The 24,690-nt window shown below is 41.9% G+C and overlaps 1 protein-coding gene across 3 annotated transcripts in view; it reads left to right on the top strand.

Moving 5' to 3' along the window:
* The window catches only part of LOC149441469 (phospholipid-transporting ATPase IA-like), a 213,811-nt gene that overhangs the window by 127,879 nt on the left and 61,242 nt on the right, over positions 1-24,690 (top strand). For all 3 annotated transcript variants that reach the window (XM_089657287.1, XM_089657285.1, XM_089657284.1), the window contains exon 5: positions 1,276-1,374. In XM_089657287.1, the coding sequence (XP_089513413.1) occupies positions 1,276-1,374 (99 nt within the window). The remainder of the gene's footprint in view (positions 1-1,275; positions 1,375-24,690) is intronic.

The following is a 24,690-nucleotide window of genomic DNA, read 5'->3' as shown; positions in this document are numbered from 1 at the left end:
CCAGAGTATGGGGGAAACTCTGGAAAAGTCCAAGAGACAAGCATGGGAGGAGGAGACAAGGGAGCTAGAGAGCAGGAGGTCGTGCGAGGAGCAGAGAGTACGGTTTGGGTGATATTTAGAGACAAGATCGATGATGTAATTTGGGGCAGAGTTATAAATGCCTTTATATGTTATTGTTAATGTTTTGAATTGTATCTGTTTGGGCAATGGGAAGCCAGTGGAGGGATTGGCAGAGAGGGGTGGCTGATCCAGAATGGTTAGTAAGGTGGATGAGTCTGGCAGCAGCATTCATGATAGACTGAAGAGGGGATAGCCTGCGATGAGGTAGGCCAATGAGGAGGGAGTTACAATAGTCACATGTAAACACTTCCTGGAGCCTCCTGCTCTCCAAGTACCGGAAGTATGAAAGTGGAAGTGATATGAAGCCCCATCCAACTTGTATGACGTCATCAGGAGCCATCCTTGATGTCATATGACGAAACACGTTATATGGGGCTTGTTGCATCACTTCTGCTTTCATACTTTCGATCCTTGAAATCCTACACAGTGATATCCTAGCATAGTTTACATCAACGTGGAGCATTATAGTCCAGACTGGTTTTGTGACTGTGCTGATGGCAGTTTCAACAACATTGTGTTAAATGTGTAATTGAAAGAAATTAAGTGCCACTGAAACTTGATTTTTTTTTTTTTTAGGAAATGGCAAGTCTAAATTTCATTATAAAATGAAGAGCTGGGCTCATGCTCTACAACACTCGTGTGTGTGTGTGTGTGTGTGTATATATATATATATATATATATATATAGCGTTACCAACAAGCCTTTAAAAAGTGAAAGTCTCCTTCACCCCATATCCATTGAGCTGTGTTGATCTGAATTGATCAGTGCAGGGGGGAAAATAAAACAATTGTTTTCTATGTGTTCTGTTCACACTAAACACTGTTGAAGTGTGCTGAACTGCATGTCACAGCTAGTAGCTGCAATGAATAGACTTAAAGAAAGTGTCATTTTATGCGACTTCATAAAGTAAAAATAAATGAAGTAAATGGTGCAATGCGTTGGAACAATGCTTCTCACTGCCACTGCACAATGTACTCCAGCAAGCAGGCAGTTTAGAATACAGGCTGGTGTGGAGTCTATATAGTTTAAATGAAGTCTAAAACACTTTGAATGCATTTAGATTCATGATAGATTTGTTTTAGTCTATTTTTATTCTGTGCTTGTGTGTACCTTTCTCTGATGTATTTGTTAAACCTGTTATTTCTTTGTTTGCAGCAAATTCCGGATGTATCTCCAACTGGTCGATACACGACCCTGGTTCCACTGCTCTTCATTTTAGCTGTAGCTGCAGTAAAGGAAATCATAGAAGATGTTGTAAGTATGCTAGTGACAGTTATACGTCTTTTGCTTCCTTATGGTAAATGTTGTAGATTTTAAAGAGGACCTTTACTGTGTAAGCGGTGCTCAACATAATCAAAGCACAAAGGACCACTATTGCCTGCACTATATGCCCCCTACTACTGATCTTTTCCCCATTACTGATTTTACCATGCCTAGTTCTGCACTCTTTCTATGTTGAACCAGCCATCTTGTTGGAGAAGTGCGGCTTATGTCAGAGTTGCCACCTTGATGAGTGGTGGAGGAATATTAAAGAAGCATCAGAGGAGTTGAATGAAGGGCAGATAGTGCAAGGAAGAATCTGGCACTATAGGCCCTCATGTACAAGCGTCCTCTCCAGCAAGGAGAACAGTCAGCAGCACTGTAGTGAGACTAACAGTCACAGGTAGCAATGCCTTAGATCAGTGGTCGGCAAGCCGCGGCTCTTTACAAGCTTAAATGCGGCTCTTCTGTGTGCCGTGCGCCCGCTCCCCTCCCTCCTCTCCCTCCCCTCCCTCCTCTCCCTCCCCTCCCTCCTCTCCCTCCCCTCCCTCCTCTCGGACGGGCGTGTGCCGGGCGGCCGCCCTCTCACCTCCCCTCACCTCACCTCCCCTCACCTCACCTCCCCTCCCCTCCCCTCCCTCCTCTCGGACGGCCGCCCCAAAAGTCAGGACTCTGCAGCTGTCAGGATGTAGGCGGGGCAGCCAGGATGTAGGCGGGGCAGCGTGACGAACTCCTCTCCTCTCACAGTCCGCCCTGAAGACCAGAACGGCGCAGGAAGCACGACGAGAGGAACGCGCGGAGCAAAGGTAAGTGAATTGACACAGGAGGGACTTACTATATGGGGGACTTACTATATGGGGGACTTACTATATGGGGGACTTACTATATGGGGGACTTACTATATGGGGGACTTACTATATGGGGGATGAATTACTATATGGGAGATGAATTACTATATGGGAGATGAATTACTATATGGGAGATGAATTACTATATGGGAGATGAATTACTATATGGGGGATGAATTACTATATGGGGGATGAATTACTATATGGGGGATGAATTACTATAGGGGGGATGAATTACTATAGGGGGGATGAATTACTATAGGGGGGATGAATTACTATAGGGGGGATGAATTACTATGGGGGATGAATTACTATATGGGGGATGAATTACTATGGGGGGGATGAATTACTATTGGGGGGATGAATTACTATATGGGGGATGAATTACTATGGGGGATGAATTACTATGGGGGGATGAATTACTATGGGGGGATGAATTACTATGGGGGGATGAATTACTATGGGGGGATGAATTACTATGGGGGGATGAATTACTATGGGGGGATGAATTACTATGGGGGATGAATTACTATGGGGGATGAATTACTATGGGGGATGAATTACTATGGGGGATGAATTACTATATGGGGGATGAATTACTATATGGGGGATGAATTGCTATGGGGGATGAATTGCTATATGGGGGATGAATTGCTATATGGGGGATGAATTGCTATATGGGGGATGAATTGCTATGGGGGATGAATTACTATATGGGGGATGAATTACTATGGGGGATGAATTACTATATGGGAGATGTATTTTCAGTTTTAAAAATGTGGCTCTCAAAATAAATTTCAATCGTGGTTTTGGCGAGATTTGGCTCAGTTGAAAAAAAAGGTTGCCCACCACTGCCTTAGATGATCTCTCACTGCAGATATACAGCTTGGAGGCTTAAGGCAGGAGACATACACTGCCAATTTTCAGGAGGAATTCGAGAAATAAGGAACATTTTTCAGGATCCTGCGTGGACACAAATAATATTTCTAGATGCTCCTTACAGATGGCAATTTTCTTTTTACAACTTTGACTTTAGATCCACTTTAATAGCAGCTTGTTATGTTTTCACAGTGGGTCTGATGCTGCCTGTAAATATCGCAGTGAAAGTAAGCAGTACTCTTGCTTTTAAGCATTTCTATGCAATCATTATGTCAGATGTGCTTGAGTGATAATTTGCCCCTCAGGTAACCAGGGTCTCATTAGAGAGAAACTGAACTCTGGAAGCCGTGGCCAAAAAAAGGCAGTAGTGCAAAGGACTAGTCTCCAGGATTGCCTGTGGTCTCCCTGCAGCTGATCTTTCCCTAGTTTTGACTTACCATGCCTTGTTCTGCACTGTGTCTGTGTATGGGCGAGGCCATCTTTGGAAGAGGTAAAACTTTTGCTTTCTCATGTCAGATCCTTAAGTAAAGAGGAAAGTGAACAGCACGGTAGTGACATCACCAAATCTCACTTCAAATCTCATGAGACTAGTAATCAGTGGATAGCAGTGCTATAGATCCAACACTGCAGATATGCAACTATGAGGCTATAGGTACAGGAGTATCAAGGTACCTCCATACCAGGAAGTGCACTATTGTTGTTCAATGGGAATTTCAGAAAAAAGTTTTTTTTTTCAGGCTTCCTCTTGGGCACATGTGTCCTTACTAAATTTTCTCTATACCATAGCTAGTCTTTACTTTTTTAGATCAGTTTCGCTTTAGGGCAAAGAAGAATTTTAATTTGAGCAGTGCCTGATCTGTCACTCTTCTATGGGAGGGGAGTCATCAGCAATCTTTAGTACACGCTACTCATAGTATAAGACAAGATCTGGTGCGTGCCCCTCATGGGGTCCAGTCTTGTGCAGGGGTCCAATCATTCATTACAATCGTCAACCAAATGCTTCTCGACACATTGTTCTCTGGGAATTATCTGCCCATCCGTGGTCATGTGTTAGACCATTGTCAAATTCCTTTCTTTCAGATATTGTTGTTGAAGATAGTCTTATGACAGCTGTTATAGTGTCATTAATCTTTATTATGAAAAGATCTTTTGCTTATTACGATGGCTCTTACAAACTGCTTCCAGAATTTGCAGATTATTTAATTTAGGGACTCATTTACACGAGATGTGGCCCAGGTGGGTGCTAAATCCATTCCTACTGTCTGGTAGGCCTGGACACTACTACTTCTAAGACAGATGATATGGATTCATGGTGTCCTAAGGCTCAGTTCACACTATGTAGGTGTGCCAGAGCATGCTCGTGTTATGTTTAACCCATTCATTTGAAAAGGCTTCCTCTATGCACGAAAAACGCACAAAAGAGTTTACTGACCCTGTTAAAATAATTGTTTGCACAAAAACATGTACTTTGTTACCATGTGGTTTGCCATACATGAGTGCACACACGCTAGCAAGATGTATGAGGGTACCCATTATTAATGGTAACGGCACGTGTCTGCTAAAGGGCTGCATGTTTTTGTGTGTTGAGGAAAAAGCGCACGCATATGCCCGCAACGCACAAGTGTAAACATGGCCTAACTGTTCTCCGAGTATGCATTACCTTCATTTCCTGGCCAACTGACACTAAGATGGCAAAATGCTGGTAGCTGTTTTTAAAAATAAAAACTGCACAGGAATTGAAGGGAATGTTCGTTGTCTGATGCCATCTGAATGATGTGTGAGTGCAGGGCATCACATTCTTTCTTATCAGGTTAAAAAAAGTGAAAGAATGAAAATGATTGGTATGAGCATTAAATAACCTTTTCTTTCCAGAAATGTTTAATATGTGATGGATGTAGCTATTACCAGGTGTGAAATGGATACTGAAGTTTAATATTGTAGCTTGTTGGGGAAATCTTGTTTTTTGTTGGGAATGAAAACAAATCATTTTCCTTCTCTGTACATGTAATATATATATATGTAATATATATATATGTAATATATATATATATATATATATATATATATATATATATATATATAGCCCCAGGAAAACTCCATTTGTAACTGGTTAATTTGCTGAGTGGGTGATTTTGTTTAAGGCAGAACTACACTACACCTGAGCACCACAAACCAAAAATGCTATTTGATTAATTTTTAACATTCAAAGCAAATACACCCCTCCATCAATGTTTCCATGCCTTATTTTGCTCAGAAGTCACTTTTGAAAAACACTACTCATGCATTTCTGTCTGTGTCTATCTTGAGTAAGGGCAGATGATTCATGTAGCATTTATTTCCTGGAGTCCATCTGCCCTTAGCTCAGGCATGCAGACAGGAGAGTGTAGTTAGCTGAGAAAATCCCTCCTCCCCTCCTGAAGACTCCTGCAATTTATGATCTCATTTGTCTAGGCCTGGAAACAAGGAAGTAACTGGAGAAATGTAAAAAAGAAAATTTAAAACATGGAAATATAATATACCTTCCTATCAATATACTAATACAGGTAACGTGCATAGCAATGGATAAAGTCTGAAGGAAATTAAAACAGAGAGGTTATCTAGTTTATTAAAAGTTCATTTCTTTGTTCAATAGGTTATTGTTTTGTTACTCACCCGCAGAGTAATCCCTAGCTGAATGATTGGTGATTGCGTCTCGGTCTCCAATGTTTCCTTTTAGTACAACAGGTGGCTGTTTTAGTATGCCCATTATTCAAGTCAAAGAGTGCCCTATGCGTGAGGTGCAGAAACACACATTAAATGTAGAGCTGAAATGTACATTCCCACTATGGAAGTGTGTCCCCCAGCCTAAAGGAAGCTGTGACGTCACATCGTTTTAAACAGAATTTTTCTAAAGAACTGGGAAATTTTAACAGAAATGAGCACATTTATTTACATATTTAACATGTATTTTTCTTTTCTTTTTTGTAGCGTTGGATAGAGTAGAGAGGGTGTAGAACACCTGTCAGGTTTTTTTTATAGTTGTTTGTGCCCCTGTTATATGGAGATCCACCCTCTCTATTTGTCCTGTTTACCATTATCATCGAAAGTAAAACAAAGTGTTGGGTTATCCTCAGAACAGGAATAGAGGAATAAACTTCCAATGGGGACACTAGCACCGGTAACCCTAGTACACCCTGGAATTCCCTCACTTTGGAGGGATTTTTTCCTCACTTCCTGTTGGGACAGGAAGTCAAAGGAAACTTCCACAGTAGGGGACAGATGGCAAGAAAAAAAATTGATGGAGTTATAACCCTCCCTTACTCTATCCACAATGAAAACAAAAGTTTTGCCTATAATTCTACTTTTACTTGTTTTGTGGAGTTCAGATTTAGGCCTCATGCACACTTGAGCTAAAAATGCTGCTTATACAGGTGTTTGAAGTTGCGTTTTTTTTTTTTTTTTTTTTTCCCTCCTTTCCATGTTACCCTATGTGTCCATGCACACTATAGGCATTTTACAGGAGTTTAGAGGCAAAACAAAAAATCACTTGTGCGTTCATGAGTGGAGTATTTGAGCATAAAAACCGCCTGACATACTTAAATGTGGGTAAGCATATCTAAAAGGCCGTTTAAAACTATTTTAGCTCTTGAGCGGTTTTTTTTTTCCATTTCAGTGGCCACTTAAATTAATATTCTGGCAAATGAACTGAGTAAATACCTAAGCGCATGATGCTTCTAAACGCACTTGAAACATGTGGCTTAAGAGCGTTTTTTTGCAGCCGCTTTTCTCCTGACAGAAAAAAGCATTTAGAAGAGCCCCAGTGTGCATGAAGCTTTAAGCTAGCAATTTGTCCTGAATGAATGCATCCAATCTCAGCCTGCGTTCCTCCAGAGGTGGTTAGGGGTTCCCTGAGCTGTGACTGATTGACCTCCCATCTGATGGTGCTTGGATAGTTCAGGGTCCAATGCCAGCGGCATGACACCAGTGATCTTTTTTGCTGTCCGTAAGGGTGACATTGTGTGTGTCCACCACTGTAAAGGGGTTAATTCTTCACACTGATCACTAATATAAGGGTCATTCTTCCCAATGTCGCCGGATTAATTAATTTTAGCAGGGGTTCCCTAAAACTTAACTTTTTTTTTTAAAAGGTTCTTCTGGGGTAAAAAAGGTTGAAAAGGGCTTGTTTTTCTTAATTTCCCTGTTGGGATTAATAAAGTATTCTGAATCTGTTTAAGCAGTTGGTGACCGGCCCATGCAGATATACAGTGTGCCAGCGGCTCTTCTGCGCCAGATCACGTACATGTATGCAAACTTGCATTTCTGGGTAGGGGAAACAGGTGTCGCACCAGCTTTGCTGTCATTCGGTACAGCACAAGCCAATCAGCAGGTCCTAGTCAATGATATGGCTGGGACCGGCTGAGCGAATGACAGAACAGAGCTCTGTGTTGACAAACACAGGGCTCTGTACAGACCGCAGTGATGTCAGTTTTTTTTTCTTCCTGCAAAGCAGGGAGTAAAAACAGGCACATCGCTCAGAAAAAGCAGCGCACATTGTTAAGCACACAGTTATCCTTTTGATTGCCTCTAGATGTTAACCTCTTCCCAGCCACTGTCATTCGTACAGTGACAGTGTATAGTATTAGCACTGGAAGGGGAAAGGCAGGGAGTGCTTAGAAACTGTCCCAGATGTACAAACTGATATCTAAATAGACCTTATATCTAAACCAGGTAAAATAAATGACATAAAGGCCATATATGTAATCAAGGCTAATGGACGTGTAAAATCCGACACTGTCCTAAGTATGGATCCAAGGATAAAAGGAGGCTCCTTAATGGAAGTAAGTCCTAGAGTTGAAGGTGGCCAGCTGTCAAAGTGTGAAGCAACTCTAATACACAAAAAAAGAGAGGAAACACAGCAGCTCCACTCTACGTGCAAAAGGTTTCATTAAAATGAGCAATTTATTAGGTAGAACACTCACAAACATGAGATATAAGATAGCGTGTCGTTATATAATGAGTCCCGGTGGTGTGGTATCTAGATCCTTTGCAGTCCTCTTCATTCCTGCTTCTATGGTGGTGTCCAGAGCTCTGGAGGATGCAGAGAAGCTCAGGATGGAGGCTGGCATACTTTTGAATTCCCAACAGGGAAATTATGAAAAACAAGCCCTTCTCAACCTTTTTTACCCCAGAGGAACTTTAAAAAAAAATTTAGATTTTAGGGACCCCCTCCTAAAATTAATTCATCAGGGGACAGTGGTGAAAAATTACCCTTATATTTGTGGTTTGTGAGTGTTCTATCTAATAAATTGCTAATTTTAATGAAATCTCTACACTTAAGAGTGGCGCCGGTGCGTTTCATCTCTCCTATAGTACCAGCACTGATCACTTTTAGTGTCAATATCAGATTGCCCACCACACTATCACAGTCTCCCAGTATAAGGCCCCTTTCACACTGACTGTCTGATCAGGTACACATAGTTACATAGTTATTCTGGCTGAAAAAAGACAAAAGTCCATCCAGTTCAACCATAGAAAAAAAAAGTTATAATCCTATACCCACAGTTGATCCAGAGGAAGGCAAAAAAAAACCCCAGCAAAGCATGATCCAATTCGCTCCTGCTGGGAAAAAAAATCCTTCCTTATCCCCCGAGAGGCAATTGGATATTCCCTGGATCAACTTTACCTATAAATGTTAGTATCCAGTTATAGTCTGTGTATCTAAGTAAGAATCCAGACCTTTTTTGAAGCAATTCACTGAGCTGGCCAGAACCAACTTTTGAGGGAGTCTTTTCCACATTTTCACAGCTCTCACTGTGATGAAACCTTTCCGTGTTTGGAGATTAAATTGCTTTTCCTCCAGACGTAAAGAATGCCCCCTTGTCCTCTGTGATATTTTTCAGGTATACCAAATTGGACCATCCATATCTCTCTATGGAGCAGCAGGTGTCAGTGGACATGTGCCCGCTGAGACCCTCCAGCACCCGAGCCGATCCTGTATGTTAAAAACAAACAGATAGGGATTCATTCCCCATCCATTCGGTGGATCGGATTACAGTTGGGTGGAAAACAGACAGGTGGTCCGTTTCCATCCGTCCTCCCCATAGAAAACAATGGGCTGTGTCTGTCCCCATTCTGCAGCAGCGGAGCGGACACAGACATGTCATCCACTTGCTCAGTGGTGATCAATGGAGAGAGCCCCGTCTGATCAAATGGATCCACTGACTGGTCCGCCCCATCTGAAAGGGGCCTAAATCGCTGATTTTTTGAAAATCCAGCATGTGTCTCATAGCACAGCACTATAACTTTCACACAAACCACCTAATATACAGTTATTGAGATTTTTTTTCTACCAAAGACATGTAGCAGAATACATTTTGGCCTTAATGTATGAAGAAATTAGATTTTTGGATATGTTTTATAACTGAAAGTGAAATTTTTTTTTCACACAAATTAAAAAAAGACAAAAAAAAAAAAATATTATATCAAGTTCATTTGGGTACAGCTTTTCATGACTGTGCAATTGCCAGTTAAAGTAGCGCAGTGCCGAATAGCAAAAAATGGCCTGGTCATGAAGAGGGTAAAATCTTCACGAGCTTAAGTGGTTAAAATGGAACTAGACCCTCCTGTTCTTTTCAATCAAGGAAGCTGCCATCTTTGCCTCTGCTTGATCTGCAACTGCCATGGTTGTACACATGGGATCAGTTATGACTCCAGCCATTTGATGGTTTGACAGCGCAAGCAAATGTGACAGTTAGCATTCCTGGCATGCCAAGAATTTAATTGTTTTTTTTAAACTGTAAATCAATGGGTTTAGATCTGCTTTAACCTCTTGCCGACCCGCTGCAGTGTTTTTACTGCGGCAGGGCGGCACCTGTGCGCACAGCACCGTCTTTTAACATCGCTGTGCAAAACAGGTAGGGGTCGCGCGCGAAGCGCGTGCCCGCCCTACCCATCCCGCTGATCGAGGCAGCAGGTGTCCATCATTGGATCCCGGCGGGTCATTACCCGCCGGCTCACGGCGATTACCGGTAATCACTGACCGCACGGCTGCAGTGTTTACATTGCAGTTCTGCTATCTGTTAGTTCAGAGCACGCTGAACCGGAGAGAAGACTTTATCTCTCGGGATCAGTGTGTTCCTGTGAAGTACACACCCCCGCCCACTAGTAAAACACTCCCCTCACACAGTTAACCCTTTCATTGAATAAAAAAGTTAACCCCTTCCTCCCCAGTGCCATTAGTACAGTTAGTGTTTTGTTTTTGGTTTTTTTGCACTGATCACTGTATTTGTCACTGGGGATGTCAGTGACCCCAAGTCCGTCCCCCCCCCCCTTGTCAAAATATCTGCCGCAGTCCCGCCATAAGTCGCTGATCACTGTCATAAATTGCTGATCACCACCATAAGTCGCTGATCACCGCCACTAGTATAATTAAAAAAATAAAAATCCCAGTATCTTTCCCGCCATTTGTAGACGCTATAACTTTCACTTAAACCAATTAACTTACACGTATTGGGATTTTTTTTTAGCAAAGGCATGTCACAGAATACATTTTGGCAGAAATTTATGACTAAATTTGATTTTTTAAATTTTTTTTACTGGACATGTCCAGTAGTCCAAAATGTTTTTTTTTTTTTTCCAAAATTGTCAGCCTTTTTTTTTTTTTATAGTGCAAAAAATAAAAAACACACAGGCGATCAAATACCACCAAAAGAAAGCTCAATTTGTGGCAAAAAAGGATGTAAATTTAATTTGGGTGCAGTGTTACATGACCGCGCAATTGTCCGTTAAAATAGTGCAGCGCTGTATAGCAAAAAAAATGGTGTAAATTGCAGTATCTATACCATAGTTTGTAGACGCTATAACTTTCACACAAAGCAATCAATATACACTTATTGGGATTTTGTTTTACCAAAAACATGTAGCAGAATACATTTTGGCCTAAATTTATAACTAACTTTGAGTTTACTATATATTTTTTTTAGCTGAAAGTAAAAAAATATCGTTTTTCTTCAAAATTTTTGGTCTTTTTTTGTTTATAGCGTGAAAAATAAAAAGCGCACAGGTGATCAAATACCACCGAAAGAAAGCTCTATTTGTGTGAAAAAAGGACTTAAATTTAGTTTTGGGTGCAGCATTGCATGACCGCGCAATTATCAGTTGAATTAGTGCAGCGCCAAGTAGCAAAAAGAGGCCTGGTCAGGAAGGGGGGGTAAATCCTCAGTAGGGCAAGTGGTTAATGTACATCTCCTAATGTGTCAGAGAAGCGTTCATGATACCAGCATGGTCTATGCTCCTTCACTTGGAGATAAAAAATCTAACTATGAATCAGTCAGATGTAGCTGTGTTTTTGAAATCAGCCACATGAAGTAAATTGAACATTCCCATAAATTGAGGAAGGATCTGTCAGAGCAGGAGAGAGATGCTGGCTCTGCTCTATAGCTGGCCCCTCACACCCTCCGGATTGTGCTCACAAGTAACCAGAGCCTCATAGCAAACGATGACATCATTGTGCTGCAGCTCTGCTTCTGATTCAGTGCCAGCCTGCAGTGTGTCTCTAATACAACCATTGTTGTTCAGTGTATAGCTGTGTTCTTGTGCAGTGTCTCGGAATTTCAGAACACTGAGGCAATGCTGGGCGCCTTCCATAAACAATACATTACATCGGAGGGTAACCGGTGCCTCTGCAGTTGTAACGCATAATTGGCCACAAAACAAAAGTCTCTTTTTTTATTTATTAAGGCATTTCTGTAGCAAGTGTTTACTGGGGTGTGGGGGTTAGTTTTGCACTGTGCTGGTACCCTGTGCCATATTACTGTGTTCTCACTTTATTTTTCTAAAATGTAATTGAATTTTATTAGGCAAATTCTACATCTGGAACCGTGATCACACTAGGTCATTAAAACCGCATGGGAAGCAAAGCAAAAGAGAAAGAAGATAAGATGTGAAGGGCAACATATACAAGGCACTTAGGCCCCATTCACACTATTTCATAGTTACATACAGTGGCCTCCCTAGGGGGGTGCTGGCCGCACCGGGTGACACCATCACAGAGGGTGCAGGAGCAGGATTCCAGCAGAGCTTCTGGGCTCTGTGAAGATCCTGTCCAGTTATTGGGGTGATCCCGGATTCCTGGCACAGTGACATCTGCCTCCAGTGTAGCGGTAAAATGAGTATCCCATGAAGCTATACGGGGTTAACTGATCTTGCAACCCATAGTGATCTGCGGGATCAGCTTCAGCGGTTTGCAGCCTGTAAGGGGTTAACTGTGGCAGCTCTGTGCTAAAGTCGGAGATTGGCTTCTTCGGCCTGATACCGGCACATGCACAGTTGCTTCAGGGGATACATATCTTCACGGGATACTCATTTTACCGCTACACTGGCACCGCTCCTTCCTCTCTGGAGGGGTGACACCATGTGTTACCGCATCGGGTGACACCAACCCTAGGGACGCCTCTGGTTACCTAGTTAGTCTGGCTGAAAAAAGACAAGTCCATCCAGTTCAACCACAAAAATAAAAGTTATAATCCTATACCCACAGTTGATCCAGAGGAAGGCAAAAAAACCCCCAGCAAAGCATGATCCAATTTGCTCCTGCAGGGGAAAAAAAATTCCTTCCTGATCCCCTGAGAGGCAATCGGATATTCCCTGGATCAACTTTACCTATAAATGTTAGTATCCAGTTATATTCTGTGTATCTAGGAAAGAATCCAGGACTTTTTTTTAAAGCAACAGTAACACACAACAACATGTGTTGCCTGCAATTGTGTGAAGCACTGTCATTTATTCTGAATGGCACTTCCAACTCACCTTGCCAATATATGTGAATCACAGTGTAATGTGCTGCCAGAAATGCTATACACACCTCTTTTGGGTGCATTTGAAGGAGTTAAGGAGCCTATTAAAGTCAATGTGCTGCACTAACATGCTAACGTAATAACGTGAATGGGACCTCAGATGAAACCCATCACTTTTTTTTTTTAGCTCATGTAGGCATTTTTTTTCTTAATATTTATAACTGTATTTAATGTTTCCACTCTAGCTCAATAAAATTTCCTTTTTTTTAAATTGTGCAACATCTAGGGCAAGGACTGATTTGAATGGTTCTCTATATCCTGTAAGTTACTTTAAAGTGGCTGTGAACCCTTAAATATCCCCAGTGAAGTGACTGCCCTCAGGCCATACACAGAATTGTAATAAATCCGCCTACATAAATGGTACCTGTTTATCTTCAGTCTTCTCTTCTTTACAGCTTTTCAAAGTACAGTATTTATACAGCTTGTCTTAGCTTTCAGAAAGCAGGGAGCTGAAGTTGCACTTTGCAGAGCTCAGTGACAGCTAATTGGAGGGAAGGGAAAACACCCCCTCCTCCCCCTTCACACAGCACACAGGTACCAAGCTGAGGCTGCCAATTACAAGCTGTGTGCTGGAGCTCCCTCCCTTCACCTGCATAGCAAATTGCATTGAACAATAACAGGCGATTAAAATCTATTTTTGTTAAAGTGTATCTAAACTTGAGCAACGGACTTCTCCTATTTTTTGTTTTGGTCTGTTACATTGAATTATTAAAAATTGAATGGCAGTTAAAACTGTTACACTTTGAAAGCATTTCATAAGATCTGTTTAAGTGTGAAAAAATATACCAATTGATTGCATGCAAAATTCAGGGCTGTCCTGTACACGTGTGGTGTTATGTCAAAGTCTTCACAGTTCTTTCAATGAGCTGTAGAACATTTCCTCCAATATATTCTGTGACAAGGGTGAAGGGGTTCAGTTTTTAACAAAAGACAACTGGGCAGGGCTGACCCCATTTCTTGCAACTTCAGTCCAGAAGAATGCACGTGCTGTATACAACAGGAGTGAGGAGTGTACTTCTGTCAGGTAAACAGGTATTTTCTGTACTTTCCATGTTTTTAAGGGAATAAAATATGGAGAGATATGTATGTATTGCAAAGATATACTGCATATGATTTGTGTATTTTACCCTGACATACACTTTAACAGTAATCTACCATTACCTGCTGAAAGCTGAAATCTGATGTTTTCCCCCAAAAAACACAAAGGCTTGAATAACAAAATAACAATATGTCTCATAAAACAGTACTGTCATTTGCTTCTAATAGTGATATTTAATTATCGGGTTAAATCCACAGTATATAGCCTTTCACTTTTTATGGGTGACAGGTACTCTTTAATGTTATTCTGTCTGTTCAGGCCAGCTCTGTCAAGGGCCTTGTTTACCAAGAGATAAAAGAAAAAATGAACTATTCTTTCTGCTCCTAGCAACCATACTGTTTCTCCCTTTTTATGTTTTCAGTGCTGTACAGGAGAATGAAATGGAGATTTGGGCACATAAGAGAATATTTGCTCTTTCAACAATTTCATTAAAAAGGCTCTTCAAAATACAAAATCTGTCTTAAGATTGTTCATACATGTTGGAACCCTATACAGCTCCGATGTAATTACTGTGTCCCCAGGTAGCCACATAGTTGGGCACAGGCCTGGGACTTGCCTGAACAGGTGTAGCTAGACACATGCCTTGGACCCATGTGAACAAATGTACCTAGGTAGCCAGACAAATGCCTGGGACCAGCAGTGTCTGTTGTAAAGCACTTTTTTATCCCCACATGTTGGGTCCTGCTCCACCATTTTCTTTGTTTATGTCATCGGGAACCTACTGTCTCTTTTGGGTTCTTGCAGCTCATGCGCAATGTATGGTGAATGGCCCTGAAGCCTCTTCGGCCTGTTTTCATATAGCCTTCAGCTTGTATAAAGGCAGTGTTAACAACAAGCTTTTATGAAACTTTCAGCTAGCTTTAATAAGCTTTCTCTAAGCCTTTAAAGCACCCTTCAGATCCAGTTTGTAAATGTTCAACACAGATCCTAATGGGAGTGCTGATTGTCACTTTAAGCAAGCTGCTAGCAGTCTTTCAACTAACTTCAAGTAGTGCTGAAGCCTGCTAGCAGCTTGTATAAAGTGATAATCAGCGGTGGAAGGAACGTATTTTCATATTTGGTGGTCTTGCCCGGTAGCTCAAGCTTTTTGGGACGAAAATTTTCATATGCTGTCCTTGCTTTTTGCAAAACCACTGTCGCCAGACCCAATCATAGCCCTGTTTAAACCTCCACCCTTCATCCATTTCTAAATCCCAATTCAAGCTTCTCCTGAAGGTTACCACGGCAGCTAAACAAATTATGGTCAAATCATGGATGTCGCAATCCTATGTATTCAAGCTGTTAGAAACAAAATAACGCAAGCAATGATTCATGCCAAAGTGGAAGCAACCATTATGCTCTCTCCACTCTAAACTGCAACAACGCATAGACTCCTGCCTTCTCTGGGTAAGTTGCTGCTATCTGCTCTCTCCACTCTAAACTGCAACAACACATGGACTTCTGTTAATTTCAGAACAAATAGTGTATATTTATTTTGTCTATGTTGATTAGTTCTCACCTCTCTTTGCACTCTTTTTATGACTGTGGCCTGTGTCTGAGAAACATCCCCCCCATTCATGTTCCTAATTGGGGCGGAGATGAGTACTCATTTGACCATCTCCCTATAAATTTAGATCAGCTCCTGGGGGGTGGTCAGAGATCGGGGGCATAGTCACAGATGGGGTGCTGTTTTATGTGAGTGCTGTTTTTGATGGAGTGCTAAGAAGCAGTTGAACACAGCAGTTTAACTAAAGCAGGATAACTCAAGCAGCAGGATGATACAACAGCAAGAAACTCTACTGCACGCTGGACAGACTGCAAGCAAACACCCTGGAAAACATCTCTTACAAGTCTGTGTCCGACGCAGTGTACCTTTTTTAATATGTCCCCTCCACTCCTCCTTTTCATATTACTATCCTGCATTCCCAAAATCTCACTTCTTTACCCCTCTGATCCACCCAAAACTTGTACATCTCACCCTCACTGCTACCACCTCCCTACTACTGCTCTCATCACCTCCTGTTGATACTTCATTCTCCTGCTGACCCAAACACCAGGACTGGAAGGCATGTGCGCTCGTGTACATCCCGCTCCTATCTTACTTTCCTCACCATTCTTTTCCTAACCTCTCGGGATATCTTCCCAAACCCTGGTCCTCCAGTATCTCACCCCCACACCAGGCATCCTCTTTCTTCCAGGAATTGCCGCAATCCCCTCAATTTAATATCGGTCCCCGTGCTCCCAAAAACCACCCTCTCTTTTGTGGTGCGTTATGGAATGCCCGCTCTGTCTGTAATAAGCTCACCTCTGTCCATGACCTTTTTTTCTCCCGCTCCCTTAACCTACTAGCAATTACAGAAACCTGGCTTCAAGCAGCAGTTTCTTCTTCTCCCGCAGCACTTTCCTATGGAGGCCTTCTCTGGACCCACTCACCCAGACCCAGTGGTCGGAAAGGTGGTGGAGTTGGTTTGCTTCTATCCCCACTCAACACCTTTCAAGTCTTCCCTAACCCACCCTCTCTATCCTTCTCTTCTTTTGAGATCCACGGCATCCAGCTGTTTTCTCCCATTTCTCTGAGGATTGCAGTGATCTATCGGCCTCCTGGACCGGTGTCCCTCTTTCTTGATGATTTCTCCGCCTGGCTACCCTACTTTCTCTCCTCTGAACTACCCACTATCATTCTCAGAGATTTTAACATCCCTAATAATGTCAACAACCCGGCTACATCCCAACTCTTCAACCTAACCTCATCTTTTGCATTAGCAAATTGTATACAGTCCTCCACTCACTCTGATGGGAATACATTAGACCTTAATATAAAGAACCTCCTGCACTTAGATGGATTCCCTACTAAAAGCTGCTAACACCCACCTTTTTATCAAAAAGCATGCACAATATAAATATTATTTGGTGTAGCGCTAATGACACAAGTAAATTGACAATATAAGAAATCATAATAAACAATTAAGTGGATAAACATACAGCAAGACTCCCCTTATGATAGCCCCAATGGGGGAATATAGCCGTGAATTGCTAAGTGAGTATAGTGGTTCCCTCTTAGGAACACAATGCACAAACACGTGTTAGTGAGACCCCACTCTATCAAGCAATGTGTGATGATAATAAATACATAGACAGTCCACTTCAAACAAATGGTGTGAGTTTCTCTGCAAACGTGAAAGTGCCACTAGTGTCACAATCCTTAAGTGGTCTGGGTGCCCTCTCACCTCCTTGCAATGACCCCGAGGGTCAGCTCACTTGTTGTATAATAAGCGTTATGCTCAGGAGCCACCTCGTCCTCACAGGGACAACACTGCATACCACAGTAGAGCCACTACAGCAGGGTGATGTTTGGCTTATCTAAATGTGAGTGGGCATTTTGATGTTTCTTTACAAATAAAGTACTGTATTACGCTATGGAGGATCTTTTTTGTCTCTGAACATGACCCTGCTGATGTGAGCGGTATTTATCAAGTGATTGGAGGTGATTTGGAAGGCAGTGGGTCTACTGTGGTATCCAGTGTGGTCCCTGTGAGGACGAGGTGGCTCCTGCGCATAACGCTTATTATACAACAAGTGAGCTGACCCTTGGGGTCATTGTAAGGAGGTGAGGGGGCACCCAGACCACTTAAGGATTGTGAAACCAGTGGCACTTTCATGTTTGCAAAGAAACTCACACCAATTGTTTGAAGTGGCCTGTCTATGTATTTATTCTCATCACTCATTGCTTGATAGAGTGGTGTCTCACTAACACATGTTTGTGCATTGTGTTCCTAAGAGGGAACCACTATACTTACTTAGCAATTCACGGCTATATTCCCCCATTGGGGCTATCATAAGGGGAGCCTTGCTGTATGTTTCCACTTAATTGTCTGTTTATTACGATTTCTTATATTGTCAATTTACTTGTCATTAGCGCTACACCAAATAATATTTATAATACATTAGACCTTGTTTTTTGTTCCCATCTTTGCACTCCCTACAACCTCACAAACACTCCCTTTCCTCTCTCTGATCACAATCTCATCACCTTCACAGTGTCTTTGTCTTCAAACACCTATCCCTCCGAACAGCAAACAATTACTCGCAGAAACCTTCACAACTTGAACCCTGCTCCTTTCCACTCTGCAACTGACCAACTCTACGACAGGATCTCTCCCGTCTTGCCTTACCTGGCCACTGCTGTCTACAACAGTTCGCTTTCATCCACATTAGACTCACTTACTCCTCTAACAACACGAAGTATCAGGCCTCGACCATTAGAACCTTGGCAGACTGACGACACCAGAAATCTTAAAGGACATAGTCGTACGCTGGAGCGATTGTGGCATAAAACCAAATCTCAACAAGCATTCACCCGATATAAATCTGCATTCTTAACATACAATTCCTCCCTTCATGCTGCCAAACAAGCCTACTTTTGCCACTCTTATTAATACCTTGTCATCCCTTCCTCGTCGTCTCTTCTCTACTTTTAACTCTCTACTTTCTCCACCTCCACCCAGTAACTCACTCACTGCTCACGAGATTACAGATCATTTCAAAAACAAGATTGACGCAATTCGTAGGGGCATCGCCACTGCACAGACATACATCCCACTTAGCATACCTTATACTAAACCTCCCTCAACACTTTCCTCTTTTGACCTTGCTACTACTGAAGAGGTCACTAAGGTTTTCTCAGAAGCCCGTCTCACTACCTTCCCCCTGGAACCTGTGCCCTCACAACTACTATGGTCACCCTCTTCTTCTATCCTATGCTCCCTTGCTCACATCCTCAATCTTTCCCTCTCTACTGGTGCCTTCCCCTCCCCTCTAAAGCATGCGCACATCACTCCCATACTTAAAAAGCCCTCCCTAAACCCCACCAACCTGAACAACTTAAGACCCTGCTGCCATTTACCGCTAAACTCCTAGAACACTTAGTCTACAATCGCCTGAGCTCCCACCTCACCGACAACAACCTTCTTGACCCTTTACAGTCTGGCTTTCGCTCTCTACACTCCACTGAAACTGCCCTACTAAAACTCACTAATCTACTAACTGCTAAAACCAATGGGCACTACTCCATACTCTTACTTCTTGACCTCTCTGCGGCTTTTGATACAGTTGACCATCCCCTCCTCAAAAAACTCCACTCTCTTGGTCTCAGAGACTCTGCTCTCTCCTGGTTCTCCTCCTACCTATCGCAGCGTTCCTTCAGTGTTACCTATAACGCTGCCTCCTCTCCACTCCCTCTTTCTGTAGGGGTCCCTCAAGGTTCTGTCCTTGGACACCTTCTCTTTTCCATCTACACCTCCTTCCTTGGACACTTGATAAACTCCCATGGCGTTAAGTACCATCTCTATGCTGATGACACACAAATCTATCTTTCTACCCCTCACCTCACTCTTTCAGTCTCCTCTCGCATTACTAACCTACTAAGTGACATATCGGCATGGATGTACCTCCACTTCCTCAAACTCAATTTTTCCATAACTAAGCTCTTCGTGTTCCCCCCAGCCCGTGTCCCCTCCCCTGACTTCTCCATCAAGATCAATAACACAATCATCAGTCCCTCCCCTCATGCCAGGGTACTAGGTGTAATCCTAGACTCCCATCTGTCCTTTCAGCCCCAAATCCAATCACTGTCCAAATCTTGTAGACTTCAGTTCCGCAACATCTCCAAGATATGCCCGTTCCTAACCTCGGAAACCACTAACAACATTATTCACTCCATTGTTATATCTCGCCTTGACTATTGGAACTCCCTCCTCATTGGCCTACCTAATCGCAGGCTATCCCCTCTTCAGTCTATCATGAATGCTGCTGCCAGACTCATCCATCTTACTAACCGTTCTGTATCTGCCACCCCTCTCTGCCAATCCCTCCACTGGCTTCCCATTGCCCAACGGATAAAATTCAAAACATTAACAATAACGTATAAAGCCATTTATAACTCTGCCCCAAATTACATCACCGATCTTGTCTCTCAATATCACCCAAACCGTACTCTCCGCTCCTCATAAGACCTCCTACTCTCTAACTCCCTTGTCTCCTCCTCCCATGCTCATCTCCAGGACTTCTCCAGAGCTTTCCCCATCCTCTGGAATGCTCTACCCCAATTTATCAGACTATCGCCTACTCTGCTCACTTTTAGGCGATCTCTGAAAACCTATCTCTTCAGGGAAGCCTATCCTGCCATCAGCTAATAATGTAATCTTCCGTTCTTCCAACCAGTCCATCCCCCACAGTTACTACCTTTTTGTACCACTAGCCCCTCCCTCCTAGATTGTAAGCTCCAAGGAGCAGGGCCCTCCTATCCCTCTTGTATTGAACTGTATTTTTGCTGTATTGTCTCCCATTATATTGTAAAGTGCTGAACAAACTGTTGGCGCTATATAAATCTTGTATAATAACAATAATTATGGACTCTGTCCCCAAATTTCTAAAGATTTGGAACCCCTGGGTGGAACACTTCCTCCCGTCGACTTTTGACGAATCGCTGCTCCTCCCTTAACATTTTCTTTAGTCTCGCCTTATGATGGTCCTACGTGCCATTTCCTATACTGGTCCATTCCCGAACTGCCCCTCCCCTTCTGGAAGTCACAAACCCCCTCTCCCCTTCCTCTGTTCCCCTTGGCCTCCTTTATTCTTTCTTCCCTACCTGATCCCATTTTTTGTTCTTCCTTTATTTCGCATGGAACCTATAGGTAGTTCTGAGGTGCAGTACACTGTAGTTGAACCATAACCATGCTTTACCCTCCTTTTTGTATTGCATTCTCCAAATGTTTCTTTGTTGGTTCCAGTTGTATGTTTTTCACGTGACTTTTTTCTCCTTGCCTTTGGGCTACATGTTCTCCAATACTTATATACAGTTGTGTTTAAAATAATAGCAGTGTGTTTGAAAAAAGTGAATAAAGCTCAAAATCCTTCTAATCGCTTTTATTTCCATACACACAGATGCATTGGGAACACTACACATTCTATTCCAAATCAAAACATGAAGAAAAATATATCAAATTTGTGTTGTTCCTCTAAAAAAATTGAAGAAAAGTGAATATTAGACTGTTCAAAAAATAGCAGTGTTTGTATTCTTCTTTACAAACTCAAACATTCACTATATAAACTGAAAAATGTTTCAAGATTTTGCTTTCCTTTGAATCAGTTAATGAATATTTAGTTGTATAAGCACTGTTTCTGAGAACTGCTGTACATCTGTGTTGCATGGAGTCAACCAACTTCTGGCACCTGTGAACAGGTAGTCCAGCCCAGGATGATTGACTACATTCCACAGTTCTCTATTTCTTGGTTTTTGCCTCAGAAACTGCATTTTTGATGTCACCCCACAAGTTTTTCTATTGAATTAAGAATCCGGGGATTGAGCTGGCCCACTCCATAATGTCAATCTTGTTGGTCTGGAACCAAGATGTTGCACGTTTACTGGTGTGTTTGGGTTTGCCCCTTCAATTAGTGATTCAATGACACAGAATCAGCAGCATGCATGTCATGACTGTTGGGTCTGTTGGATTTCTATTACTCTACTACACCTGCTAGTAAATTATTTGTCATGTAGAAATATAATTTCTACCAAAACAGTGATTGATCAGGTTAGTGATGTCTGACTGCTATTATTTTGAACACAACTGTATATGTATTTACATGTCCTAAGCTTGTTTCTAGCTTGGAAAATCAGTAAAATGTTTGAACAAGGAAAGTGATGATCAGCACTCCCATTAGGATCTGTGTTCAACATTCAAAACTGGAACTGGATGACACTTTACATGCTTCAAAACTTGATGAAAACTCTGTAAATGCTTGATGTTCACACTGCTGTTATGCAAGCCAAAGCCTGTGTGAACAGGCCTTATGATGCATGATGGGTGTATCCCAGTAGGCTGCGGGCACAACAGCTATGTCCTTCTTACCTGGACAAAAAAGAAAAAAAAAGAAATCCCTGCAACACAAAAAGGTGTCTGTAACTTTAGGATGCAGTGCAATACTATATAAAGTGAAAGAGGGGTATGAAGGCTCACTTTACACTGCATTTTTTTCAGTGGAGAAGCTGCCACAAAGCATTCATGGGTGCCTCATTTTTTTCTGTAAGCCCGGAAACAGAATTTTCTTGATTTCTAAAAAAAAAAAAAAAAAATTATTTTCCTGCAGGTATCAACAGCTGTTCTACTTGAACCAGAAGTGTTTGACCTGGGGTTTTGCTTTAATGCAGATCAATATTTGTTCGTAAAATGTGATATGCAATGTCAGTATCTGTGGTTTGGTGCAGGAAGGAAGCCTCGGTAACAATACTCATTCATTTTCTGCTGCTGGCTGTGATGTTTTGTCAGGGTTAGCCATAGACTGCTTTCTGTTTGATTCAATGCCTCTCACATAATCAATACATAATGAGAGCGGCTCTTTTTCCCACTGCCAGGCTTAACAGCCTATGTGTGCCTATGCGTGTGATAGTTTATTTAGCAGATGACTTTCCTATTGTTGTATAGATTTCTCTGCTCTCTTCTTTTGATCTCTAGACATGGTTTGAGTGCTGATTCTGTATAGATTATTCAGGGAGCAATATTAATGTATGATATGTGCACTGGAATAAGTCTTCGAATTGTGATGTTGAAATAACAGAATAATTGATTATGTATTTATAAAATATATTTAGATAACTATTTTTAAATGGTATTAGAAGTTGATATCTAATTTTATACAGAATCAGTAAAACTGTTATTTCTTAGGAAGAGATTGTAATGTTATAAATTGCGTTATGCGGCCATTTTTTCTATGAACGTACCCTTTTAGGGCGTTTTTAATTACTTATTTGATGCACTATTAATCATAAGAGCCATGTTTGGTGTTTGCATCGCCAATCTTGGGCTCTTAATGGTCCTAAATATAATAACATTGTCCCGTGGGAGGCTCTGTGCATTAACGTTGATTGTAAAGGCTAAAGGTTTTTGCCTTCTAATGCATTCTCTGTATTGGGTAAAAAACCTTTTATTTGCATCTCCCTCCCAACCCCCCTAAATACGTATCTGAGCCCAATCTGGATCCAGCACTGTGCACAAGAATAGCGGCACTGCTCCCTCTCCTTCCTCACTGGACTCAGAACAGCGGAAGCCATTGGTTTCTGCTGCAGTCAATCAAATCCAGTGACCAAGGTAGTGAGAGGCATGGCTGTGCTACACTGTGTGTCAATCGATGCACACAGTGTGGCTTGGGATCGAGCCTGCATGAGTGCCACCATAGCAAGTGACTTTCCATGGGGGGCACTTCTGAAGCCAGAAGCCCCTAGCAGGGGACCCCAGAAGAGGAGGATCAAGATTTGTACAGAGCAGGCAAGTATACCATGAGTTTTTTTTTTAAAAAAATAACCTTTACATTCACTTTAAATTATTGTGGGGGTCTCTTGTAATAGTTTAAATAGCAAATCTCTCTGGATCCATCTCTCTCACTTTTGCACTTTCATTCACTTTTTTTTTTTTTTCTCTGTCTCTCACTTTTTTTTCTCTCTGTCTCTTGCTATTTTTTTTCTTTTTCTTTCTCACACTCTTTTGCTCTCTCATCTCCCTCTCATAAAGCAAATTATCGCTCACATTATCCCTTTGTCTCTAGTGAAGCGGTGGAATTGTACATTTGAAATTCAAAGACTTTAGTCTGCTGAGTTTGTGTGCGTTGTTCACCTGCGGCACTGTTACTGCTCAGAATCTGTACAGAACATCCCAATCGGGGACCTGACACAGTTTTGGAGAATAGTTTTGTGGTTCAAGCGAACAATGGCTATTGTGTTATGGGAAGTAAGACAGTGATAAGATATGTAACAAGTAAATTGGAGTAACTGCTGGAGGGTGAGAAGTGCTTGTGCTGCTAAAATAGGATGGCTCAGTGGTTATAAACTCCAGATTTGCAGCACTGGGGTCCTCAGTTCTAGTCCCACCAAGGACACTACATGTATGTTTAAAAGTTCTCCTTCAGTTTACGAGGATTTCTTCCGGGTACTCCAGTTTCCTCCCACACTCTGAAGAATTAATTGGCTCCTGTCTAAATTTGCCCCATGCTGGGTACACGGGTACACAATATCTATTTTTTCTGAGCTATTGTGTTCTGGCAGGGGGACTTCCCCCTCCCCCCCACTTCCACCCGATTACATTGGATAGCACTCGCATCCACTGGCTGCCAGCACTGATTGGATGCTGGTTTTCCAGCATGCCCATTCGGCCCGTGTGTATGTGCAAGTATTTGAGATAGGGATCCTAGATTGTAAGCTCCTTCAGGGTGTAAATGTACAACGTGTAAAGCACTGTGTAAATTTTCAGTGATATATTAATAATGCTCTTTGGAACTTTTTTCTTTTTTTGTGTCAAATATTCAGGCTATAAAGAGACACCAAAATTTTCAGCAAAAATTTAAATGGCATACAATGTTCTCTTTCTATGTCTTATATACTGTACATATTTAGTTTATTTTTGCATTCATAAATGAATTTGTATTTGTAAACAAGTTCATTCATAGTACTGAGCTGTACATTGAGGGCAGTCATCACTGTCCTCCCTTTACCTGCTGACATTCATACAGTATGTGTTGGAATATAGTGTTCATGTATTTTGTGTGACAACTTCCTATTCAGTAGAGATATTTTCTCAACCAGTAGATAGCAATGTTTATAAGTTTATATAGCTGCATTTATGGT

This window comes from Staurois parvus, unplaced genomic scaffold (assembly GCF_062004578.1).
Source record: "Staurois parvus isolate SC_StPar_1 unplaced genomic scaffold, SC_StPar_1.0 ptg000980l, whole genome shotgun sequence".
Lineage (NCBI taxonomy): Eukaryota > Metazoa > Chordata > Amphibia > Anura > Ranidae > Staurois > Staurois parvus.
Note: the sequence above shows the minus strand (reverse complement) of the source record. Positions and strands in the feature narration are given on the sequence as shown.